Genomic DNA, 27,336 nt, shown 5'->3' with positions numbered 1-27,336 from the left:
CAGTGATGAATTATGTGTGAGGATGATGTAAACACTGATGAGGGTGAAGATGAGGCTGAGGATAATGACAACTACATCTTGCCACAGTAGAGTTCATTAACACCACTGTTACCTTAGTTGGCTTAAAGCCATTGTTACCTTGTTTTGTGGGGGCCCAAACAAACCAAGCACTTCAGCCACAAGGAGTGGCACTTTTGTGGCTGAAGTGGTTTGTTAGTGTGCATGTCCTTTTTAAGATCCAACATAAGGATGGGTGGAAGGACAATTCCATCTTGCACCATTTTTCCTTTCAGCTACCGCTGTGTGCCAATGTTACCTACATGTGCTATATATTGTTGTGTGCTTAGCAAAAATCTTAGACACCCATTGATGATGCAGATGACTCGGCACAGAATTTTGACATCTGGTGGTAAATGTATCAAGCTGAGAGTTTTCCGGCGGGTTTGAAAAACCAATCGGATTCTAGCTATCATTTATTTAGTACATTCTACAAAATGATAGCTAGAATCTAATTGGTTGCTATAGGTAACATCTCCATTTTTCAAACCCGCTGGAAAACTCTCAGCTTGATAAATTTACACCCTGGTCTTGTCTACTGTAAAAGTATTGACCAGAATTAGTGACACCTGTGCTGTAACTCCACCTGATCCTACTATCACCATCCAAAGAATGGTGGAGGATTATTTTACATTTTTTGAACAGTATAAAGACAAGTGTTTTATTATCAAAGAACAACGTTGCTTGCAGAAGTAATGTAAGCATGGATGTCTAAATAGACGTATATATGTATTACCTTCCACTTTGCTGCTGTTTCATCAAGTGCTTGTAATCTGCACTTTACATCAAAGGTACCTAACTAGATCATACATTTGTTGGAATTGGGGCTGATTCAAAGCTCACTGATGATCTGGCTTTTTGCTAGGAATTACAATGACTCTTTTTAGTGCATTGTCTGGCACCATGGAATGGTGTGTGTCTGATAAAAGCACGCGTCCCGGGGGGGGGGGAGGGTGCATGTATCAGCTGTAGAATTACCTCATTTATCCAAGAAAACATGTGGAGCAATCAAATGAACCATAACTGGTTTAATGATCCAAGGACAATTCCATCTTGCACCACTTTTGTTTTCTGCCACTGCTGTGTGCCAATGTGTCCTAGATGTGGTAGGAACTGCCGTGTGTTTGTCATTGCTCTGTCGCTTACCATCCAGCCAGATCGCTGCATTATTTGTCCAAAAGTGTATGAAAATAATATTGTGAGGTGGTCAAACTTGACTGCAAATGACTTGAAATTAGTGTTATTGAGGTTAATCATAATGTAGGATGAAAAAAAAGCAAAATTATGTGATTTTAAGCATATTTTAGCAATTAAAAAAAAAATTAAAAAAAATACAGATCCAAAACACACTAGGGAGGTTTTGCCAAAACCAATACCAAAACACGAAGCTAATCCAGATCCAAAACCACTTCACGGGGGTCAGTGAGCATCTCTAGTCTTTAGAGGGATTATAGACCTCTACAGTCCTCTATGGATTGCATGGTGCTCGATGGGCATACACCTGCCCAGCAGCAATGTTTGCCTGAAAATTTAAATAAAATGTTAGCAACTATGCACGTCTGTGCTTATATCTATATATCACGTCGTGTGCTTTAAATAAGTCATGTCATGAATTGTGGTTAATATTTCTTGTTCTGTGACTCACAAGACTGGTTTTTTTTTGTTTGTTTTTTGAACCAGAGAATTGAGACAGTTTCTCATTCTGTAATTATCACCCAATTATCATCTTGGGTGGAAATTGCAGCCCTAAGCTCATGTAATACAATAGCAACCTTCTTCATGGACACTAGAACCCCACAGGCATTTTAGATTATTTTATGTGACTGTGCTTTACAGTATGTAATTCACCCTTTTTTTGCACTGGACCAGATGAGTTGTAGCTGTAATTGTATTGGCAGTTGGCTTTATTGAGGCAAATAATATAAGTTCAAGTAAGTATCCAGGAGCAAACGTTTTCTTATATTCAAGCTCTAAACAGCACATGTAGTACTGTGAAGTAAAGACACCTTCAACAACAGAATCTTACTACAGCTAACCTGTAAGAGCAGTTTAGCTATATATATATATATATATATATATATATATATTGTGGCAAAGAGGCCTAATTGGCACACCTCAGGTAAGGTCCAGGGGAATCTTCAGGTTAAGGCTGCAGACCAGGTAACACAGGTATAGCATCACACTTGGGTTCTGTTCCGTATAGGTCTGAGACATGTGAACAAAGTAAGTGAAAAACCGTGATTTTTATTTACATGCTTTGCTGTTAGCTGTGGAAATAAAACTCTTCAGAGCTGATAGATGTGTCTGTACTGAATGGGAGTTACAGAGCACCTGAGGAGACTTCCTTTAAAGGCAAAGTGGGAGTGTCGCCTGTCAGTCACCCTAAGGCTGAGGGAGGAGTTACAACTATCAAAGACTGTATTGCAACCAAAGCAAGTTAGTTAACCGGCTGGTAGTGAGGGAAACTGCTATATCGCCAGATTTAAGTTGCCTGGTGTCGTCCTGACAAAGTTGTTTTCTGATGTTGTGATGCAACAATAAAGCGCCATTTTATTTGCAAGAAGAGGTTGTCTGTGTGACTGATGTCTGCAGGGTGCCCGTGTGACAAGAAGGGTGATCTTGCAACAAGTGGTGTCAACATGGGATATGTAAAGGACAGCCAACGCACAGCTGTCCACCCAGCCTCCACGGAAGGTAGTGACCAAATGTTTGAATACTGTTATCACACACCCAAACTATATAAGTTGTCAGTTGCAGTGCCTGAGCAAGCAGATATTTTGTTTGTGGAGAAACATATAGGAGCAATAGCTGTGAAACTGGTCAGCACTTGTTTGTTTTTCCTGTTTGGAAAGCAAACGTTTTAAAATTTGCTGGGCATTGTAGTGCCACACCTTGTTTATTATTTGACCTGCGAGTTAGGTGTGGTCCCATAAACCTGTGCAGAGAAATTACTGTTTTGCCTGAGAGGCTAAAGCACCTGTTTGGTTTCTAATTGCCACTGGGCAGTGCTGGCTACATGTTAAGTTAGATATTTGAAAGCTGCAACAGATAAGCAAGAATAATTGCTGCTAGTTCAAATTTTATTTACTCCAGCTAATATGGGCAAAAAAAAAGACAAAATGTCTGAAAAAGGGAAGTGTGCTAACAGGTGTGTCTGAGATACAGTCTCAACTGGAAAACTTGGAACATCAGAGTGGAAATGAAGTTGCAAAATCTCATGTAGAAGATATCTCCTGGCTTGAGAATGAGTTGAGGGGCTCAAAGCAACTTTGTGTGGAAAAGATAAAAGCCCAAGAATCTGTTTCCGAGTCCCTGAGAAGTGAATTGCGAGAGTTGTTGAAAACAAAAGAAACAGCAGTAGAAGCTCTTAAAGAGACAATAGTGGAGAAAGACAAAGAGATTGCTGCATTGAAACAAGAGCTTGTCAAGGTTCAGCCCGAGGTCACTCCCAGCACTATTCAGCCCATGGTATCACATGGTGCTGTCCGGTCAGTGGATCCTCACACTGCTGTCTGGTCAGGGTTGCTTTGTGGTGCTGCTATTGGTCGAGGTCCAGCTGTGATGTTGTTGAATCGAAAGTGTTTCAGGTGTGAACATCTTGGACAACTTAAAGCCGGGTGCACTAGCCTCCATAAACAGAATTGGAAAGAGGTCTGCTGTGAGCGGGTTCGGCTGGCCATGCAAGCAATTGAGTATTGGTCGGAAGACCAGTCCTAACGGATCTGCCAGGGAACTCGCAGTATATGGATCTTGGCCGTGGGGACTTGTTACCCCAAAATGCTATTCTGGGAGACACGGCAGCACTGCCTCAAAGTGTCACCATTTTGGCAAGCTTGGACAGACGAAATTGGTATTGACTGGTGGCATCACTGATGTGCCTGCCTCGTCTGTTGGTGAGAGAATAGACTAGTCTAAGTATCCAGAGTTGTTGAGTGTGATGAACTTAGCACGGGACCAGAGGAATGAAGGGACTTTGCAACATGTGTTTAAATTGGTCAATAATGTTGATGTTTTGCGGAACCTGACTATAAGAAAAGCTGTATGCAAATATATGTTGTCAAAGAAAATGTACTATTTCGAATTGCTGCTGTGAAGGAGAGGAAAGTAGAACAGTTGGTAGTTCCACAGGTTCATGTACACCTAGTGTTGGAGGCTGCACACACTCAGGTGGGTGGCAAACACTTAGGGGAAGAAAGAACAAGGGAACAGATACTATGGAGGTTCTACTGGTCTGGAGTCTAACCATGAAGAGATTCTGTAGGGCTTGTGCAGTGTGCCAGCAAACCTAGCCCACTGCTGCAGTACAGCCGGGGCTATGAGTGGAAACAGAGAGAGGACAGGCTGTTTAGGACAAGTGTTCTTAGTTTTAAAAGAAGATAAGATCCCTGTTAGAGCACTGATAGACATGGTCGAGAAGATATTTGAGATGATAAAAGTGATTCTCTTTCAGAGAACTGGTGTCCGCTTCACTAAGGAAGGTGACGCTAAGAGGAAGGGTATGTGGCAAAGAGGCCTAATTGCCACACCTCTCCTGCATAGGGACAGGTGAGGTCCAGATGAATCTGCAGCTTAAGGCTACAGACCAAGTAACACAGGAATATCATTGCCTTTGGGTTCTGTTACATGTGACGAAGTAAATGTAAAAGTGTGATTTTTACTTTCATGCTTTGAAGTGTTTTATTTCCACAACTAACTGCAGAGCTGATAGGGGTATCTGTACTGAATGGGAGTCACAGAGCACCTGAGGAGACTTCCTTTAAAGGCAAAATGGAAGAGTCGCCTGTCAGTCATCCCAAGGCTGTGAAAGGAGTCGCAACTATAAAAGACTGTATTGTGCATATGTGTATTGCAACCGACGCCAGTTAGTGGCCGGCTGGTAGTGAGAGAAACTGCTGTATTGCCAGATGTAGGTTGCCTGGTGTCATCATGTCAAAGTTGTTTTCTGATGTTGTGATGCTACAGTAAAGTGTCATTTGAATTGCAATGTTACAAACGTACATATATGTCATGTGATTTCGACCACTGTCCCCTTTTAATCATTTTAACTGTATTTTAACCCTATATTTGCTATTGTACTCCTCAATAAGGTAAGGAGACACAATGCTTTCTTTATTCCATGTGTCATAATTTTAGTTTTTAGATTTTAAAAACAATGTTTTGCACATTTCTTTTATGTTAAACCAGCCCTCATTTTAACATCCAAAATTAAATGAAAATTTTGCAGAATCTCACATAATAGGACACGCAATTGTGATATCCCACACTCATTAAGGAGCCCTGTTTCCGTTCAGCCACCATAAATAAACATGTGCTCATCCTAGAAAAAACACAATCCTGCCGTACATTAACGCACTGACATGTAAGACAAGAGTAGGGGCTTCAGCTGGTGGTTTCTGATATTACAGTGTCACTGCACATTTTACATCGCCTCCACAGACGATAAATGAAACCGTAGAATGAAAACAAAAAATCGGGATAAGGCGCAGATGGGAAGGTAGTTGGATCAGTGGGTAACCAAGTGTCACACACTACCTGAACATCTGTAATATAATGTTCATATTCACAGTAATGTTTACTGTAGATCCCAATGTCCAATGACACAACAACACCTCAATGGAATTCTCAATAAACATCGGGCATCTTTTCTTTAACGTTCCCAGGTTCCATCGAATGGTATCATTATGTAGTTGGGAGACAAGAAGACAGACATTGATGCCCCAATAGTGTAATAGTCCAAAAAAGTGTTTAATACACAAAGGATAAAATTCACTTACATTATGTAAGAAGTACAATGCATATCAAGGTTTCTTTAACACGCAAATAAATGAAACCGTAACTAAAACTTTGGAAACATTTGGATAAAGTCCCCAGGTTTTCTAAGGGGAACACATATTTTCTGGCATATTCTTATTTACCTTAATTGTTGGCCACCACCTCTTCCTCTGCTGCGCACTACTCTTCACTTCCTGTTCAGAGAGGAAGGGAACACCAGAGTTCCTGTCCCCTCTGGGTAGAGTTTAACTTCGGCGCTGGAATGCCTACCCACAGCATTCTGGGGATTAAGATTCCTTGCAGTGTCAGTCACACAGCAGGTAGCTCATTAATCTCCCTGCTGAATGCAGACACCACCGAGGGCAGCAAGGCCCCAAATCAGCACTGGTGGCAGCTGATGGGGCCCAGCAGCTGAGGGGCCCATACAACTGCTACCATGCCCTTTATAACACTGAATTGAAAGACAGTGTATACTAATATAACTCATACACTTTTTTTCTGCCACATGGTGTATTTATGCCATTATGTCATCCTCTTTACAAGCTTACCCTCTCTGTAATCCCATTTTACAAATTTTTGGTGTAAAAAGGGAGTACTGCAAATACTAAGCTCCTGTTTACTCAGTTTAGGAATGATTTACAGTGTATGATTTGCAGATATGTAAAGTAAACTGCGACAGTTTATCGTTTCAGTCATTCTTTGATTTTATCTGCTGTTTATTCTAAATGCATCTGCTCACATATATCATCTCACTGTCCTACATCTTGTCTCCTTTCTTGAAGTCTCTCTGTTGATTTCCCATAAATGGGTGTGCAAAAAGTATTTCAGAACATGACATTCTTCAAGCTACTACTCACATCATTTACTAATTGACTTTTTCTCCCTGGCATTAACAGCAGTTAACAATATAATCTTCAGCAATCTACAACAATCCCCTGGCTATTTACTAAGAACAGGCAAGTGGTTCAATGTTCAATTTGAAGTTTGTAGGACTGATGCAGAGTGAGCATCTTCGCCCATGCCGATTTGCATGATTCTGCCACATACGCGAGTCTGGAGAGGGGGACAGGGGCGTTCTAATGTAGTAAGGATGTGTTTAAATAATTGCAAATGGCAGGATGGGAAAAAGAAGCATACACACCTGAGACGAGAGAGCCATATCATTTACATTTGGGCAGGTGCAAATAGCTGATGATGATGACTGTTTCCAGCGCTAGCTAACAGCTTGGGTTTGGATGTTTGTCATTACACGGCTGACACAGATCGGTGATTACATAGTCATTGTAGCACATATTATTGTTTTGTGTGCGTGTTTCTTCTGTATTACAGAAGTAAATGTCTGTGACGTGGGTCTGGTGTATGTATATATGCTACTGGTGCTGACCCTGCAGGGATCTTATGAAGTGTATGACTCAACAAATACGTCCAGCCTATATGAGATTAAATTACACCCATTTTGCAGAAAACGCTGCATCATCAGGCCTATATGTATATGGATGTGTGCGCTCTTCTCAAGATACAACAGAAACGCTCATCTATTATCTCCTGTCTTGACTATTGCAACCCTCTTCTGTGTGACCATTGCCCTCACAAGTCTATCCCCGCTTCAGTTTGTATTAAATGTTGCGGCAAGACTGATCTTCCTTTTGCCGTACCGCATCTTATGCACCACCCCGCAAAACCCTACTCTAAATACCCATGTCCTCCAGAATCCAATTCAAATTACTTACCCACAAGCATTCAACAATACCACCCCTTCATACATCTCACACCTTCTTAGATCTACTTCTAACCTACAGCTCTCTTCATCTCTGACAACCACCTCTCATTAACGCCTACATTATTTTATCTGTGCCGCTACCCACTTTAAGGACATAAAGTACTAAAAAGTGAATGATCTAAATGATCACCTGATAGTAGGGCCATGCCAATATTAGTAGATTATTTAAATAATACCTGAGGAATGTATGGCACAGAGAATAAGGGGCAAAGTCTTACCCTTGATTTTTTTTTTCAGAACTAGGATGTTAATGTTTGTTTTTTCAAAACTGAATGGCGGGTATATTTTTGCAACTTCAGATAGATTAGATGGGTATAGTCTTATACTGAAATTTCTTAATGTTCTTTTTCACCCAGAAAAGATATTCTCCGATTTTTGGATGCAGAAAGAGACGTGTCTGTAGTTAAAAGCAGTTTCAAACCGGGAGATGTAATTCATTACGTGCTGGATAGACGTCGCACTCTAAATATATCACAGAATCTGCACAGCCTTTTGCCTGAAGTATCGCCGATGAAGAGTCGCCGGTTTCAGACCTGTGCAGTCGTGGGTAATTCTGGAATCCTCCTCAACAGTGGATGTGGCAAGGAGATAGACAGCCATGACTTTGTAATAAGGTGAGCCACCGTCTGTTGCTAGAGATTATTACTTCATATGTATCATGGGGGCTTATCTGTCTCAAAGTCATGAATTGATAGGAGATATAAGAAGTAGTAGCAGTTATTTCAGAATATTTGATAATATGTCTCCTTGGAGAGAGCTGTGTTGTATTTCTTAAAGTTGTTTTATAATTAAATATCGCAGTAGTTTGTAATCTGTTGAATGTGACATGTTGGCAAGTTATATTTTATAGTGAAACTACTTTTGGCAAGTTAGTATTTAACAGGACATTAGATGCAATTCTTTAAAAAGAGAGTGCATAATAATTTTTTCTAGTATACGGATTAGAATTAAAGTGTACCTATCACATACTTGCCAACTCTCCCGAAAAATCCGGGAGACTCACGAAATTCAGGTCTGTCTCACGGACTCCTGGGAGAGCAGGCAAGTATCCCGCATCCCGCAACTGCCTAGCTTAAATGATGCGATTCGCGGCGAATTGCGTCATTTTGTCCCCGCAACAAAACGGCATTTCCGTCATGGGGGGTGGGGCCAAAATGACACATTTGGCCATGCCCCACACCCTTCCACCGTCTAGTCACGCCCCTCTCCTGGACGACACTTGCCGAAAGTAAGCAAGTATGACCTATCGTCCAGTGGCAGAACTACCATTGGTGCAGCAGGGCAGATGCAGAGGGGCGGAAATAGCGAGCTGTGGGCCCGGTTTCCCTCATCCCCCTACTTCCCTGCACCGCGGCCCACAGCTCTCTAGTTATGCCTCTGCTATTATTGAAAAAAGTGTGACACCCTGGGTGAGATAGTAATACAGTGCTAATTCTGTTTTCCAAGGTTTTTCTTTCTAATTTATTTTATTAGTTCAATTTTCCTAAAGCTTTAGTTAATTATTGTGTTAAAGCCTGTATCCATAATTTTAATGGCACATTTCTCCTAGCTGGTAGGAAAACAATAATTGACTCTTATCACGTCTGTTACTACAGAGTTATCAGTGGGTAAATTTAGATTGCTGTTCAGTCTTACTATTATAGAAAATGAAGTTTGTGCTTTCAAAAGCCATTAAGTAATAATTTTTTAAAATGAGAAGAAAAACCTTTATTTGTCAAAACAATAACCAGCATAACTCTGCCCTGCATTTAACACACTGGAGAAAATGGTAATGTTTGATGGCATATTACCTTTTAAAGCAATAATAATAAGTATTATTAATAAAATCACAATACCGTGATCATGTATTTGTGTGACAACAACCACTGTCTGTGTTTTTCAAAAGAAAAGTGATTTTATAAGAAAAAGATAAGATCTGGCATCTTATAGCGAAATAGCTAGTGAACTGTTGACTTGTGTGAAGTATATATCATGCAACCTCTGCCTGACCATTGTTTAAGGAGAATTCTGACAGGTTTCAGCTGTTAAGCCCAGTTCGCTTATCTTTACATTTCCTGATTGTAAAAAAAACCAGAGGTGGATGTATGAATTTAATTTAAATAGTTGCACCTTGAATTTTGGTGCCGTTTCTATTGTTTGACTGTTTTAATGCTAAGAACAGCTACAGATTGAAGGTTTTAATTGTCTAATTTGACTACAGGTTAGTCAGACATATCTTGACTACAAGTTAATCTGGTCTAGTTAATGTGCTAATGGTATAGGCTACAGAAGTGATGGGCTTGTAAAACCTTTACCTGTGGCCCCAGCTCCTTCTTGCTTTATTGTAATATTTGTTTGTTATAGCATACTTGTCAACTTTGGAGACCACCCCTCAGGGAGATCGCTAAAGTTGGATGTGTCTTGGGGCATGGCCACACCAGCTGCGTCTTTAGGCCCCACCCCTCTGCTATACAATACCAATCTGGCCTATTATAGCGGGTTGGGGGGGGGGGGGGGGCAGGTGACACGAATAAACCTTCACTCACCCACTTCACCAACGATGCGGGAGGTTGCCCTGCTCTCCCGGGTGCCTGGGACAGCTCCCAAAAATTCATTCATACATTCCGGGAGAGCAGAGCAACTATGTGTTATAGCTTATAACACCTTTTTAAATGTCTGCTGATATTTTTTTACTTATAGTTGTTTCTTTCTTTAATTAAATGTATTGTTTTATCTTATTACCGAGAGTAAGGGTAATGTTTGGCCCTTTTGAAGATTAAAGGTACATACCATGCGACCCCTGAAATGTTCCAGGTGCCTATCACTGGGCTACAGGGTTGTGAATTTTCTAATTCCCTTTTAGCTATAACATGAGACGTTATTTAAAATCTGTTCTGCTGAATATTTTGGCTTTAGGATACAGAATTTAACACATCACCGTTGGAGGAATTTGATCTCATGCCTTCTGTCCTCCCTTATTCTTATCCAACCATACCATATAGCTTAATGAATTGTCCCAGATGTATTTACACACTGTAAAATGGTGAAGCAAAAGCGGCACTCGAAGATTATATCACAGGTATTTGGAACCTCTACGAAATTGCCAGTTTTGCCACAAAATGCGATTCTCACAACATTCCACCACAACTTTGCTCATATCCATATAGGTCAAATTAAGAGTGCACTTCACTCCTTGCAGACTGGCCAAGTTTAGACCTGATCAAAATACCCAATGTCCAAAATGTGGTGCCCTCTGTTGTTATTTCTGGAATCTCCTGTGGCAGTGTCCTAACATTAAACGGTTTTGGACAGGAATTATTTGTTGCATCAACAAAACTGGGGTGAAGATACCATTATATTCAGCTAACATTTGCCTCTTTAGCCTTAAACTGAAGGAAATTATGAATAATCTGGTACTTCAAAATGTAATAAATGTTTGTATGCTAGCCAAGGTTTGCATAGCTAGAAAATGGATTGTCTCCATGGCCCTATATGTGGGTGATTGGATCAGCTTTAGTAAATGACACAGTTGGCCATGAACATTTTGTATATACCAACAGGAAATGTCCTTTAAAATATGAAAACATTTGGGGTAATTGGCTAAACTCCCCTTATAGTTTACCCTCCATGTCGAGATCTTCTGAAATGAATTTAGTCCCCAGGCACTCATGATGATGTGTTTAATATTTCTTGTTTTCTTTTCTCTATATTATACACATTGGGCCTGATTCATTAAGGAAAGTAAAGCAAAGAAATTGAGTAACATTGAACCTTGGCAAAACCATGTTGTAATGCAAGGGGTGCACATGAGTTTAGTATTTTGCACATAAGTAAAATCATGGCTGTTTTTTTCATGTAGCACACAATTACTTGATAGCTTTATTTTTACCCTGACATTTAAAGGTGATCTAGGAGGTGCTCTTCCCCAACTATAAGTCTATCCCAACATTTTAAATTTACCTCCCCCTCCAATGCAACATAGTTTCTCCAAGGTGCAAAGTTACTTATTGATTGTGCTTTATTTTTCTTAATGAATCGGGCCCATGTGTATTATAAAATCTTTATATCCTATTATGCTACAAGAAGGATGAGCGCAAATGCTCTCATGTTATCTCGCATTACCCTCTTCAGAATCAATATTACACTATGTGCAACTTTGAGATAGAGAATAAATATATATATATATATATACAAGTTAACCCGTGCATGATACTCATGCATTCTAGTCAAATCAAGCTACTTAAGGTGTTAAAAAGGTTCTTGTCATGCATTTGGGCCATAGCCTCAACCACCAACCACTTCCCAATGTCACCCCCGGCAACCACCAACCACTCCCAACTGTCACTTATCCTTCAAGAAATATATATATATATTTTAAAAATCTTTATAAACACTTTTAACAATTAACAAATTAAATTAACAAATTAAAAACATCTTAGTATACCAAATTTCAGCCCTTTCTGAATTTTTTTCCCACACACACTAAGAATTTAGTAGGTAAGTGTATAACTCCGCCCAGCAGGTGGCGCTGCAGCTTGGTTTTATTTTTTACACAGACAGACTAACACACGCCACTAGACATTTATATTATATAATATAATATATATATATATATATATATATATTATGCCTGTTTTGATTTTTTCATTCTCTTTTTTTTTTATGTTCTTTTGTTGTATTGTTGAAGAAAAATAGATAATAAACACCTATTCGTTCCATTTCACAGTCCAAAGCAGAAATGGACGGCTCTTCTCTTCATATTGCCTCGATAGGGATTGGGGTAGTTTGAATTGTGTCCACCACTCTTTTATTGACGGGCCCAGTTTTTTAAGCCCGTCAGAAACAGGACTCCAGCGGCCAAGCACAGACTGCATTGATCTTTGTTTATGGTTGAATATGGCAGTGTATTCTAGTTCGATTTGCATCTCTGGTTAAGTAGATCTAAACTTCTTAATATGAACTAAAGTGGAGTTATTCTTTAAACCGGCCAACAGCGTATCTACTCCAGAGCCTGTATTATAATTGGGAGGCCTTCAGTGTCTGGCACATGTTCCCTCGGTATCCTAAGTTGAAGCCCAGTGGGTAGTTTGATACACTTTAAGCACTGCACATTACCATTAATGTGAGTATAAGTGCATCATAATAATACAATAGTGTGTTCTTGCAGCATCAAGCTAGAAAGAGGAGCCTGATTTCTCTGGAAATATTGATGCTGAAACTTGGGGTTTGTTGTTGTATTTGAGGACCCGAGTGCCTTTCTTTTGTTTTGTTGTATTTTACTGTCTTTTGTTATTGCATCAGGTGGCACTACCTTGGTTGAACCCAATGCTCTATTTATATAATTAAATATATATTAGACCAAACCTCCAAATATGTGTATTCCAAAACATCTGGTATATATTTGGTATTCCTGGAAATGTTAGAAGTCGCAGTGCGTAAAAGCAGAAAATGGTGCAATCTCCTGAAGAGCAACTTTGACACAGCACCTGGCAGTGAAAGCGTTAAATAAATAAAATATTAAAAAAAATAAAAAACATAAAAAAAAATAAACGTATATATGCAGATAGTAAGATATGTTTTCTTCTGCAAACAGTTGTTATGTATTATAGTCGATGAAGAAACGGGAGATGACTGCATTGACATTTAAGTACTGGAAACTCTTGATACATGATTTTTGTGCTTTACATTGTAGTGTACAATTGTGATTATGTCCTCACTGCTGACTTTCCCTAGGGAGAGAGCTGGGATCGAGAAGCAAATTTCAGGAAGAAAATAATTTGACATTCTTGTACAAAATGTACTTTGCAAATAGAATATTTATAGTGGGCTGTTCCTGATCTCTTATACATGGTATAATATGTTTTCTATGGTTTAAATACACAGAAAAGAAACCTGTTACAATGTTTTACATTCATTAATTAATGATACATTTTACATTTTTTGTAAGGTGGAAATTGCAGTTTTAGGCCAAATAACGGAACACTTTGATGTGTCTTTTTAGGTTTACATGTAAATAAAATGTATGCAACTTGTTTATATTTAATTTAAGCTAGGGACTAGGGTCCACATCTTACTAGGGCTCTATATCATTTTGAAGTCGGTGGTCCTGATGTAGAGTTGAACTCAATGTCTTTAAGATACCCATAAGGCTGCATAGTATGCAAATTGCATATATTGGAGGAAGATACGCTTAAAGCGCAGGATACTCTAAAGGTGTTTTTTACGTTTTTTAAGTTTATCATTCGGTACAAATGTCATTCTTCAATATCCATGCGATGAGGATGATGTATATAATCTATGTAAGGCTGTTAAAATAAATTGGAGGGGGGAAAAAAAAATGCCCCGAACAAAAATAAAGGAAAACTGACACTGGTGCTGCTAGCCTAAGTCAGTATTTAGGCCAAATCAGAGGGACGAAGAGCGCAAGTTCCCACGCTCCAAGGTCAGAGTGTGGGAGTTTTGTAAATATTCATACAATGCTGTCTAGTTTATTGAATTGTCTGGTGGACCCCCCAGAAGAGGCGTCTCTGCTCCCCATGAATTAGGTGAGCAGTAAAATGAATAGCGAGAGTTGTGTGTGGCGGTGTGTTTATTTATAACAAATGGTTTTTACAGTATGAGTGCCAAGGTGCGCTGCAGGTCCCAGCGGGCCCTGGATGCCAGGGCATGCTGCTGTTTATACTTCAACAAGCTTAGGCCATAAAACACAAGGGATCGCTTTACTTTCAGGGTTTGGGTCACATTTTGTTTCATAGTTATTTGGAATGCATGTGAAAGGTCCGTGCTTATGATCATCATTGGCACCAAGGAGGGAAGCGGTCTTCCTCCTTCTATAAGGCTACCGCCACATACATGTAACTTGCATGGAAACCCCTTACAGTACTTGGCCTATACTAGCCAGCTCCTTGCCTGCCTGCTCTGCCTCTCTAAGCGTAGAGACACACCAAGGACAGATTTATCTAGCTCTACATACGTACACACTTTTATTCTGCATGCACAATATGGAAAAAGTGCATTTTGTGCTTAGAAGTTGGACATACGTCCAGCTCTACCTCAGCCTCTGTATGTTTTCACCACTTGAGTTTCCTCTGGGTGCACTCAAAAACATACCGGCGGTTTATTTGGTTTCTCACTAAGGGGCACATTTATCATTCATCGGCAGAAATGAGAAATAGTTATCAATCCTTATCGCATGTATAAGGATTGATCTATTTCTCAAATTTATTAAAAATGGAACACAGAAACAGCAGTTCCGAAAAACTGCTGTTTCTGTGATAAAAAAAATCACACTTACCCCTCTCTTCGGGACGCGCTGTCTCTAGGATCTCCTCCACGTCATCTTCGTTCCTCTTCTTCTTTCCATTGCGCATGTGCAGTTCCACAAAGATCCCGGTCTGTCTGCAATTCTGCGAGCGGTGAGTGACAGGGAGGGATCAGGTGATCCCTCCACACATGCACGGTCTAGGTCTGCTCTTCGGAGCAGAGCTGACAGCATTGGGTTTTTTCATTTCTGATAATGTACGCCAGCTTCAGCTGGCGTACATTATCAAGACAAGTTTCCGAAAAAAATGTTTTTTCTGAACTTGTTTGATTGCAGCTGGGAGCAGTCACCATACTGTTGAATGGTGACTGCTCCCAAAAACGAAGAGGAGTGCAAAGCAGCAGATATCCATGATATCTGCTGCGATGCACCCTTAATAAATTTGCGGAGGACACGGAGGCACCTTAATTACCCGGTAAAAGCACTATCGTGCTTTCTTAAATATGCCCCTAAATTGCCCGTAATATTTGTGTGTGTTTATGTGCTTGTGGAAGGGGAATTGGGTTGTAAGCTCCATTAATGCAGGGATTGACATCCTGTCATTGAACAGCTCTGTGTAATATACTGGTGGAGGAAAAATGTAGCACTTCCTTTCTGTAACAATGTATCTAAATGATCAAAGCAGCTCTCACTCTGACATTAACTGATTGCAATCTTTGTTCAGGTTAGACACTGAAGAAAGTAGCGCCCTTGTTGATAGTTTAGACTCAATCGGGGAACAACAGAGAAGAACAGATTTAGAGCCTCAGTCTAGATTTTACCCCGAAAAATCAAAGAATAATTGTTTGGATAATTATCAAAATTTGGTACTAAAGGAAGTTTAAGAAACAAAGCAAAAGTAGCTATTAAGGAGATTAACAATATGGATAACAGTGGTGATAATGCTGATAACGGGAGCCATATGTTACTGTTAGATTCAAACTGTATTGTTTGGAGATTAAAAGACAACTGGTAAATGATAATGTATAGCAAAAGTTACATAGTATTCCTACTACAGTTTTTAAAAGACAAGTGGAGACTATACTGTGCAGTGGCTGATGGAGTCATCTCAGGGACCAAGGGCCTGATTCAGAGAAGAAAGCAAGCATCCAGGTCTGAATGAGTAGCAGATGCGTCTACCTGACAACAGACTCAATCCTCAGACACTTGTGAGCATGTACAAAAAAATATTATGTTACGAACGCAACATTTAAACTTGAATAACCTGGGTAATACAGCAGACCAACTTCCAGACATGCATACAAAAAATAAAAAATCCTTCCTACTACAAGCTCTGAAAATCCTGATCTTTGGCCGAGCGACTACTGAAGTCTTAATATGTGTCTGCGTTGCATTTACAAACCTCTAGTCACAAGCAGCTTGTTAGTTCGTCACCATCATTGTCTGATACTTACACCTGCCTCTGCCAATCCAAAGTAAAACGTATTTTTCAACTGTAGCTGCGACTATGTCCCAGTCTGAATCCATAGGCAATTGCTCAAACACGCTATTACTGCACATTGTTAGAACACCCCTCCCCCACCTGTCACACTGACATAAGGAGTTATAAGAGACATAAAATTGCAGGTCTGAATAGCCGCAGTTACATACATTCACTTTCTGAGCATGAGCAGTGTGAATAAACCCAAAGATACACTAATGGGTGTACTTCTCCCTCTGAATCAGGCCCAAAATGTAAATATCTTTGCAAGATGTATGCTATAGTTCTCCTGGCAGACCTATAGTATCTGACATAGGATCCCTAGGAAAAAAACTTCCTGGATATATACAATCATAGGCAAAAGGATTGAGAATGACACAAATATTGTTTTTCACAAAGTTTGCTGCTTCAGTGTTTTTAGACCTTTTTGTCAGATGTTGTTACAGTATATTGAAGTAAAATTACAAGCATTTCATAAGTGTCAAAGGCTTCTATTGACAATTTCATTACATTTATGCAAAGAATCAATATTTGCAGTATTGCCCCTTTTTGAAGACCTCTGCAATTTGTCCTGGCATTCTATCAATCAACTTCTGGGCCACATACTGACTGTTGGCCGCCCATTGTTGCCTAATCAATGCTTGGGGTTTGTGAGAATTTGTGGGTTTTGTTTGTCCACCTGCCCCTTGAGGATTGACCACAATGAATTCTCAATGGAATTAAGGTCTGGGGAGTTTCCTGGCCATAGACTCAAAATGTCGATGTTTTGATCCCCGAGCCACTTAGTTATTACTTTTGCCTTATGGCAAGGTGCTCCATCATGCTGGAAGAGGCATGGTTCATCACCAAAATGTTCTTTGATGGTTGGGAGAAGTTGCTTTTATGTGCCGTAATGCTATTAGACATTATACAGGCCCTCAGCTGGCTATAAAGTCTGCAGATATTCAGAGAATGAGGGCCTGTTTGACCCTCCCCCCTTTCAATTACTTACACTCTGCCATTCTCCACAAAACCCCTCCCCTCAACTTAACTTACCTTACCGTAGGGCTCCTCTCTATTTCTTCTGCAGGCTTCGGCTGTCTCCTCCGGCATCCTGCAGGTTTCAATCCACTGGCAGCATCATGTACATGACGTCTTTACACTGTCGCAGTTGCTGTTAAAGGGACACAGACAGATAGCAATGGTTTCTGGGCCCCTCTCCTCTAGGGTACAGTGAGGCTGGCAGGCAATGGGGCTGGCGGCTCGACCAGCGAAGTGGGCCCCAATATCTCCATGGGTCCCGGTGCCTTGCACTGGCCGCACCGACAGTAGTTCCTCCACTGTGAAGGAACCTTCCTATTAGAGAGCGTACATTCTAAGTGGAAGATGGCACCGATGAAACAAGAGGAACAAATGTGGCTCAGAGTTGAGGTTGGGACAGTTGTGACGGTACATTAATGTGAATAGTGTTATCGGGGATAAGGTCACCTCTACAAACAGATGGGTTTTCAAAGAGCATCTAAAGATTTGAAGACTGTGGGAAAGTTTGATAGAGCTGTCTGTCTTGTATGCTTTTAAACCCCAGGGAGATTGTTTGTTTGTTTGTGTGTGGCGAAAAGCTTGTCAAAGAGTGTATTCGGCTATAAGAAGAGCTGGTATAAGGGTTCCTGGGGTATACATGGAGAAGGGTGAGCTTCATTTATAAAGCTCTTTTGGGGTTTTCCAACCAGCTAGCAAGTGCTGGCAGTTAGGAGTTGCACCTGCAAGGTACTGATAAAAAGCTGCTATCCAGTTTCCTTGCTCTCTCTCAAACCTGTGGAGAAACAAACTTGTGTGACTTCTCTGCTGCTGTACACTACCATCTACCCTAGGAGAGGGCACCTGTTCCCCCAAACTGGTTAAAATATATTTATCAAAAACTATATGCACAAAATTAATTGAATCCACCATAATGTGACAAAATGTTTTAAATCTTGATGTTTATTCATTTGTTCATGTATTCACTCTTTTTATTCTTTTTATTTATTTGTTTTGTTACGCCTTCTTTAAGATTATATGTATATATAACACACTATTTTATAGGTTAACCGGATTAGCATCTGTAGAAGCGCCTATAAGTTGTGAAACTAGTAAGGCAGGCAGATCACTGACCCACTGACCTAACTTACTTTTTACCACTTGTTATCACCAGTAGCATCTTCCAGCTGAACAAACCTATCTCTGACCATTTGGATATGGTGTGTGGGTAAATACTGAGTCCCTAGATACAAGCAGAGCAACGTGACAGCAGTTTATTATCTAAAATGAGCTTTATTAGCCAGGAACATGACAGTGAATTGTAATAAATGCATTGCTGCACCCTCCCCCCTATCCAGTCAGCAGATAGTAAGCAGCCCAGTCCATACTGGTGTGAACGTGGGCCAATGTTCCTGTGGCACACCTTTCACACACATCTGAGTCCATGTCCTGAAAAACACTGGTTATTCTGATGGCAAATATGTAGTGCATGTGTGTGTTGGTGCAAGGCAGAGAGAGGAAGAAACTAGCACAGTGCCTGTAATTGCCAACTGCCCTGAGCTAGGAACTATTGCTGTACATAGTACTACCAACTGTCTAAAATCAGAAACTCACACTGTACCTGTAATTACCAACTGCCAGGAACGTCTGTTTTGCATTTGGTTATCAACTGCTCGGAGCCAGGAACTAGCACAGTACCCCGTATCCACCAATATCCTGGAGCAAAGAATTAGTGTAGTGGCTGTATCTGGTGGCATTAATGCCGTCACTATTAATGCAGACCTAAAAATGCTGATTACTATAAGGGGGACATATACAATATAAGACATTACCGATACGCCTGAAAGATGGCTGCTATAAATCGCAACTATAAAAAAAAATACAGGCAGTGTGATGCTCGTCACTTAAAATGGACACAGTGAGATTGCCGGTTTTAAGGCGGCAATGCCAAGCGGCGGGTCCGGCCATTGCTGCTTTGAAACCGACAATCTCAGTGAGTTAATTTTAAGTCACGAGAATCCCGCTGCCTGTATTATCTACAGTCACGATTTATAGCAGCCGTGTCTCAAGCGTGTCGGCAATGTTGTATATTATATGGTAGGTCTGTATTTCCTCCTTGTCCCCCTTTATAGTAATCACCATTTTTAGGCCAGTATCAATAGTGTCAAGATTATTGCCACCGTAAAAATGTACCCCACCCGCTGTGTCCAAGAACATGTATTCCCACCTCTACAATGGCTATTAAGGTATTTTATTTATCTAGTGTTTCCCATACCTCTTAGATTGTAAGCTTGTTTGTGGAGAGACCCTCCATGCTGAGGTATTTTTTGCTAGTCTAAAGTGGATAATGGCGCTGGGGAGAAAGTGGTAAAACGGCTAGAAATGAACATAAAATAAGCTAATATTAGCATAAAATATAAAACAGTTTAATATGGAACAATCACAACACCCCACAAAAAAGATCCCTGATGGAAATGCATTGAAACTGACATAAATATAGTTGAGAATAAACTCCTTGGAGGTTTATGAAGAGGACTGGAGATATGAGATGGATCTGAAAATATAAGAGCAGAGACTGGTTTATAAAGGGCTCAAAAATCATAAAGCCCAATGAAAAAAAAATAAAAAAAAAATAAATATATATATATATATATATATATATATATATATGTATGTATGTATGTATGTATGTATGTATGTATGTGTCTCCAGTTGATTAATCAAACATAAATCCAGATTGATCCAAACGCTAAACAAACAAGGAGGAGTATCAATGAATGTTGGTAAGCAAACCACCATCCGGGCAGCACTATACTGCAGAGAAAATGTATCCCTCTATAGACATCGATCTGACCCACATCTGTACTCAAAGTGTTCTTCCGTGGGAATCCCAATAATAGGCACGGTGCAGTGAGATTCACACAGGCTTAGCCGTTGATAGTGAAATTATAATTATTTAAAATGTTTTATGGTAGTTTTTGTAGATATGAATGTCACTTTCAAGATGGAGATAGGGTCATCTGATTAGGAAACATCATATGATATTTTATTTTCCAATCCCGCACCAAGGTTATTATTTTATTTAGACATGTTGGTGTGGTAGGTCACACCCTTGAAGTAGCCGCAGAACGAAAAGCGTATGTGGACCTCCCGCATGCTGTTTGTTTGTTCTTGGATACCAGTGACCACTGGATGAATTATTCATGTATCTTTGTCAGCAGACGTCCTTTTAAATAATAATAATTGTTGAATAATTAATTTAGAATACATAACTGACCTTTGGCCTTTTTTGTTTATTTTGGCGGAGGTTCTGGTTTGACTACATGTTCTTATTGGGTTACTTGCATATTGATGACCCTTAGAAGAATATTTGATTTGGACAGTCCCTGGACTGAAACAGACTCCCTCTTGAAGCTACATGATCTCTTCCAGTTTCAAAGTGCTTACAGATAACAACCTGTTCATTTTTACATTTAGTGTATGTAGTATTTCATTTGTATGTAATTTATGGTGTTTAAAAGTAATATACAATATGTGCTCTGCCATATCTTCTTTTCTCTGTTTAGCATAGAGACAGAGAGATAGAGAGAGAGAGAATATGTCTTTATTAAAGAAAATAGGTTTTGTAGATTTCATAACACCTAGATTCTTAACAGAATACAATAATAAAGATAAATAAGCATCATAGACTTTTAATAAACTCCAGGGCAGTGTTTGTAGGTTTGGTAGAAATATAATGAAATTCAATTTTTTGTATGTGCGCTTATCTTTCAGATAAAAAAAAAACAACACCGACAATCAAGTGTATAACTATAAGTAAAAGCATACTTGCCAACATTGGCAAGGACTTCTCCGGGAGTGGTGGGCGTGTTGGGGGCGGAGCCCGAGGGGTCACATCACTGCTTCTGGCCAAGTACAACGGGGGGGTGGGGTCACGGTGACACAAGATTCGTATCCTAAGCTCCGCCACTTAACTATATTGTCAATTAGGAGCCTGGAGGTTGCCGTGTTCTCCTGGGAGTCTGGGAGGACTGCCAGAAATTCGGGAGTCTCCCGGACATTTCGGGAGAGAAGGCAAATATGAGTAAAAGTTAATGGGAGATCAACAGACCATTCTTTGCCGCTATTTTAAGTGCACTGCTTAAAATGTCAGAAGTTGTTGTTTAACAGAAACTCTGCCGTATGTTCTCATGATGCATCATTTCAGTTTCTGTACAGTATGTGAAATATCTGTGTTCCATAGAAAGCAGAACTTACATTTTTAAACCATCAGCATTTTAGCCAGAAAACTGGCACCAAATTTAACTTGAGTTGTTCCTAATTGCAAACAGATGTTATAACATGCATACGCGACTATCATCACTAGTAATCCTGACTTGGACTAGCCCTGTAGCTGGAGCAAGAGATACGGCAGGAAATCAAGTACCTTTGAGATGCCCAAAGCTTGAATCAGACGTAGCTCCATGCGCTGAAGTTTGGCAGACAGCAATACATTAATAAGTGTCTACAGGCAACTGTAAAGCATGGTGGAGGATCCTTGCAAGTTTGGGGCTACATTTCAGCAAATGGAGTTGGGGAGGATTAATGGTGACATCAATGCTGAGAAATACAGGCAGGTACTTATCCATTATGCAATACTATTAAGGAGGCATCTGAATGGCTCCAATTTTATTCTGCAGCGGGACAATGACCCCAAACATACAACCAATGTCTTTAAGAATTCTCTTCATTGTAAAGAAGAACAAGGAGTCCTGGAAGTGACGAGTTGGCTCCCACAGAGCCCTGATCTCAACATCATCGAGTCTGTCTGGGATTGCATGAAGTGACAGAAGGATTTGAGCAAGCACTACATCCACAGAAGATCTGTGGTTAGTTCTCCAAGATGTTTGGAACAACCTCCCTGCCGAGTTCCTTCAAAAACTATGTGCAAGTGTACCTAGAATAGTTGATGCATAGATGCTGTTTTGAAGACAAAGGGTGGTCACACCAAATATTGATTTGATTTAGATGTATCTTCTATTAATTCACTTTGCATTTTTTTAATTGATAAAAATAAGCTATTAACACTTCTATTTTTGAATTCATTCTTACTTTGCAGCATTTATTCCACACCTGCCTTAATCTTTTGCACAGTATTGTGTGTGTGTGTGTGTGTGTGTGTGTGTGTGTGTGTGTGTGTGTGTGTGTGTGTGTATAATTATTTTGTATTATATAGAATACAATATAATCATAATCAATAATCATACTTTAGATTGATGTCTTAAATGCACTTACCTTGGATTTACCTTTTATTAGTCTGGCCCCATTACTTCTGCAACCTCAGCTTCCCATAGACTACAGAAATGTATACTGTTGATGTATTGTATATCTCTCTTTTCTGTTACTTGCAGGGAGCAAGAAGAGCCCATGGGGAAGCATCAGTGTCATGTTTGTTTTTATTTATCATAGCAACAAAACCATCATATGACAAGCCTAACAGTTAAATTCGTTGATATAGCTTTATCTGGCTAAACTAGTATGAATTAAAACTAGTTTTTTATAATTTTTGCCCTGGGTTTAACTTCATGACACACCTATGAGCGACTTTAAAATAAAGATGACCACGTTAGATACTTCCCCAAGAGCTCGTTTCTTAATCTCTTAATCTTCCTTTGTGGGATTGCCCATATTCATGAGATTGAGACTCACAACCAATAATCAAAGCCAGTAATAATCCCCCCTTTTACCCCCCCCCCCCACTCCTATGCTTCTTCTCTTCTATCCAGAGTCCAAGTTCCTTTGTACTCATTTACACTGCTACAACTAACTATATAGATAGAAAGTATAGGGCAACACAGATGTGGAATGTAAGCAGCCAGAGGGAAATAGGGAACCCCTATCCCTAGACAAAATAGGATATAATAGAAAGTACCTCGGCGCTAAAACATAAAATGTATAGTGTGTTTATTGGTACACAACAGAAAAACGTGGTCTAGCCAGACCCATAAAACAAATGACAATCAGAGAAAATACATATGATCACATAGTGAACGGAGTCACAATAGTCGCCATAGCAATAAATGGCATAAGTGTCAATAATGTCAATGACCAGTGTAAACAGCCGGATAGTGCTGTAGGATTTCCAGTTCTGGAAGGAAATCCTCCCTTAGGTGCAGATAAATCCTATAATAGATGCAGGTGTAGTAAGCAGTTTGTGTTCCCACAATCAGTAGATAATGTCCGTTTTGGCAACCAGCTCAATCGGCTGGATTCACGTGTGTAAGGCGACTGTGGACTTACTTTTGCGATGAAGCGATCGGCTCCTGATGTTTCCTGTTGATACAGAGAAGTCCTCTCCGGTATGTAGTTGAACAGTGAAGTGCTGGTAGACTGGATTTCTTCAGTGCGTGCATACGCAGAGCATCGCTGGCATCCCAGCTGTTTGTTGTGGATGTACACTCGGACAGTGGACTCTGCCAAAACGGACATTATCTACTGATTGACACTCACCTTTTTCATTTTATATATTACAGAGAAATATAATTATTTTTTTTTTTTTACATTATTACATGATTTCAATAGTTTTCTTATGTTTTTAATTTTTTTCACAGCCACGAGAGGTGCCAAATAAAACTGGTGATTTGAGTATACCAAGCCGCGTTAAAAAATAAATGAATAGCATTTAACGCTTCTCCCTCCCTCTCCTTTCAATGGATCATCTACTTGTCCGCGATGGTACCGTTTTCGCTAACAAAACGGTGCGTTAAAAATAGATTTAAATAAGGGGTAAGTTAACGTGCTCCAGAATGAGTGAAAACCACCTTTAAATCACTTACCGCAATGTTAAAAAAAAATTACCACTAAGAATTTAATTCCCCCCCAGACCGAGAGAGGCTAAGGTGAATTTAATAACGCCCAATTAATCTACCAGTATGTTTTTGGAGTGTGGGAGGAAACCGGAGCACCCAGAGGAAACCCACGCAAACACGGGAAGAGCGTACAAATGCCACACAGATAAGGTATAGAAGCCTTATTGAGCCCCTGCACATATACTTTGGGATTACAGGAATAAGGAGCACCCATGGAGTCGTTTCGGAGTGCTATAACCTGTTTCCCTGTAATGGGACTTTGATAAATGTCTGGTTAGGAATATTGTTAGCTGTGTAACTGTAGCACATTGTATGAGTCTCTTTGCGCCCTTCAAAGCTATTTCTCTACTATTACTGTTCTATAATTGTCATTGCTTGTATCTAAACTAGAATAAGAGTCGTAGAAAATAAATATCGTGGAGAAAGTGTCCCAATTATCCTCACTGGTAAAGTTACAGGAATCAGGCCTTGAGGGATAGCCGGGAGGGTTTCGAGTAGAAATGTAGACAAAACACAATTTTATGGTTACATGAATCTCTGAATCAGTTAAAGCAAGAAAATCACGGGATTTGTCAGCCAGTTGGTTGCCAAGACAACTATTCTAAAAGCCCCCTGTGACCACACTAATAATTTTTAAAGCTCACAGACTAGTAGAAACAAACAGGTACGTCTACATGTACAGGATATTCCCTGTCTTATTTAAACTCCTTAGCTTTACTGATGAGACATATATGCTCATGTAAGTCAGGGACCCCGCACATTATAAATCCTACCCTGCACTCATATCGCATATGATGTAGAATATACCAAGAATCTAAATTAGCACATAAGTAGATGAAAATCCATATACATTGGGAATAACAGATAGCAGAGAGTACAAATTCAGTAAGCATTACTTATCAATAAACCATTTAACAGGATAATTAATGCATTGCCCAGTACAACCACATCTACTACATTAAAGTGACATATACATATGTTTAATTGCTTAAATTAAAATGCATTTTAAATTGCTGCAATTTACATTATTAAAACATTCTTATAATGCCAATGTTACAAATTATTGCAATCTGAGAAATGTGCAGTAATTCTTACAGCAGAGGTAGGTATCCTGTGCCTCTCCTTTTAGAACTATACACCCCAGAATTCCTATCCAGACTCTCGCTTGAAGAGCCGTGGTGGTACATGTAGTCTTAAACTATCTGGTAAGCTGCAAGCCTGATTATTTAGTATATGTGATCAAACAGGTTTATTTAGTGAGCTTTGTGGGGGTTTTGCAATTGAAAACCAACATAGCTACTAGAACTGGGAATTGAAGCGGGTCCGAGCCATAGAAAAATCAGAGAAACCAAGATGAAGATAAAGTGCATTAAGATAATTTTTGCTTGACATTTTGGGGAAAATTTACTAAAATTGGGTTTAGCCAGACCACATTTTTTTTAAAAAAAAATATCATTTTTAAACTAATTAAGCCTGTTTCACAACCGGTTTGGCAGTTTTGGAGTTTACAAACTGCCACACATTGCATGCGGGTTGAGTTTTCAGCCTCCAAACCGCATACAAAACTGCCTCTTATTAAATCTTCCCCTTAAGATTTTCATGCCGGAGAAAGTGATATGAATCACCTTTAAGCAGAATGCAGTGCATTTAGCAAAAATCATCTTTTTCACACTAAATTAATAGTACTGTTAAACCTAGCATTTAACATTAGTTATGCATCGTTTTTTGTATGAATACATTAAATTCAACAACACTGTTGGTTTACTAAAAACAAACCCTGAAAGGTGAATGGTGTAATACTTGGCACTCTCCCACTTGTCTTTTTCTGTGAAACAGAGAATTAAAATCTGATATCTCGGCATGTGACATTGATTAAGAGGTTACATGAGTAGATGTATGTGTGGGATAGTGCAGAAACCTTTAATGCAGAGTAACAATATTTCCATATACATTCAGTACCAAATTACAGCTATATAATCCAAGAGAGGGCGGGGCTGGATGGGACCAGGGGCTCGGGGGGCAAAGTTGTGCCGATGGAGCTCATTGGTTTTATTCCTAGCTGTTCGTTTTTGTAATATAGGTGGAGTTAGCTGCTCAGTTCATCCTGATCTAGTTAGTAAACTATATGAGGGAGCAACAAGATATAGTTTAATGTGTAAAGTATTTAATTCTCTTTTAATTGCATTGCTTTTTAGTCTGTACAAATGCAGGCAAAGTACATTGATCATGTTTGGTAGTGCAGAAAGCAGAAATTTGACTGAAGTTAACGCGTCCATGTTTGTCCAATCACTTCCCTTTTTAATCCATTTAAATATTAAAAGTGCAAATCTGCCATTTTGGTTTTGCTTTTTTAGCTCAGATTGTTGTGTTCATGGCAATATCGCCACCCTTTGGTGTACCTTTGCAAAAGCCACCATCTTTGTGTGCGAAGGTAAGTGCATGATGTCCTGTACTTTAAAACGTCAATGTATTAAGCTGAGAGTTTTCCGGCGGGTTTGAAAAACCAATCAGATTCTAGCTATCATTTATTTAGTACATTCTACAAAATGATAGCTACAATCTGATTGGTTGCTATAGGCAACATCTCCACTTTTCAAACCCGCCGGGAAACTCTCAGCTTGATGCATTTACCCCGAATGTGATATATTATATAATATTATATATATGGCAGCCATTCGCATCTCTACAAATAGCTTATTTTTGCATATTTAAAAAAAAAATAATTCATGCCATTTACATGTTCCATGCATTTTAATTAGTAATAAGGGTTTGCATTTTGTAACACACTGTAAATTATCAATTAACTGTGGCACATAAACTGCCTGATTCAATTCGTTGTAACTGCCTTTTTATGCTTCACTTATTGCACTCAAATTTTATTACTCAATTAAGTTAAAAGTTACAAAATGTTACAAGTTTGAAAAATTGTGACAACTAAAAGTCACAGCAATAGATTACCAGCTCTGATATCCAGCCTTATTAAAGGAATAGAATTATTAGTCTACAGAACATATGCCGACAGTACTACATTAGCATATGTTACGTACTAATGAAAGAAAAGGAACATATTTAGATGAATAATCCCAGAGAGAACAGAACAAATGTGTGGTGATATTTTCCAATGCCACCAAGGGTGTAAAGTTAAGTATTTTCCATTTTACGT

General features: G+C 39.5%; 1 protein-coding gene across 1 annotated transcript in view; it reads left to right on the top strand.

The window, feature by feature from the left end:
* Positions 1-27,336, top strand: part of ST8SIA4 (ST8 alpha-N-acetyl-neuraminide alpha-2,8-sialyltransferase 4) — a 135,119-nt gene that overhangs the window by 41,472 nt on the left and 66,311 nt on the right. Inside the window, exon 3 of the mRNA XM_075181368.1 lies at positions 7,966-8,223. Coding sequence (XP_075037469.1) covers positions 7,966-8,223 — 258 coding nt within the window. The remainder of the gene's footprint in view (positions 1-7,965; positions 8,224-27,336) is intronic.

This window comes from Mixophyes fleayi, chromosome 1 (genome assembly GCF_038048845.1).
Source record: "Mixophyes fleayi isolate aMixFle1 chromosome 1, aMixFle1.hap1, whole genome shotgun sequence".
NCBI classification, from domain to species: domain Eukaryota; kingdom Metazoa; phylum Chordata; class Amphibia; order Anura; family Limnodynastidae; genus Mixophyes; species Mixophyes fleayi.
This window is presented reverse-complemented; position numbering and strand designations above follow the sequence as displayed.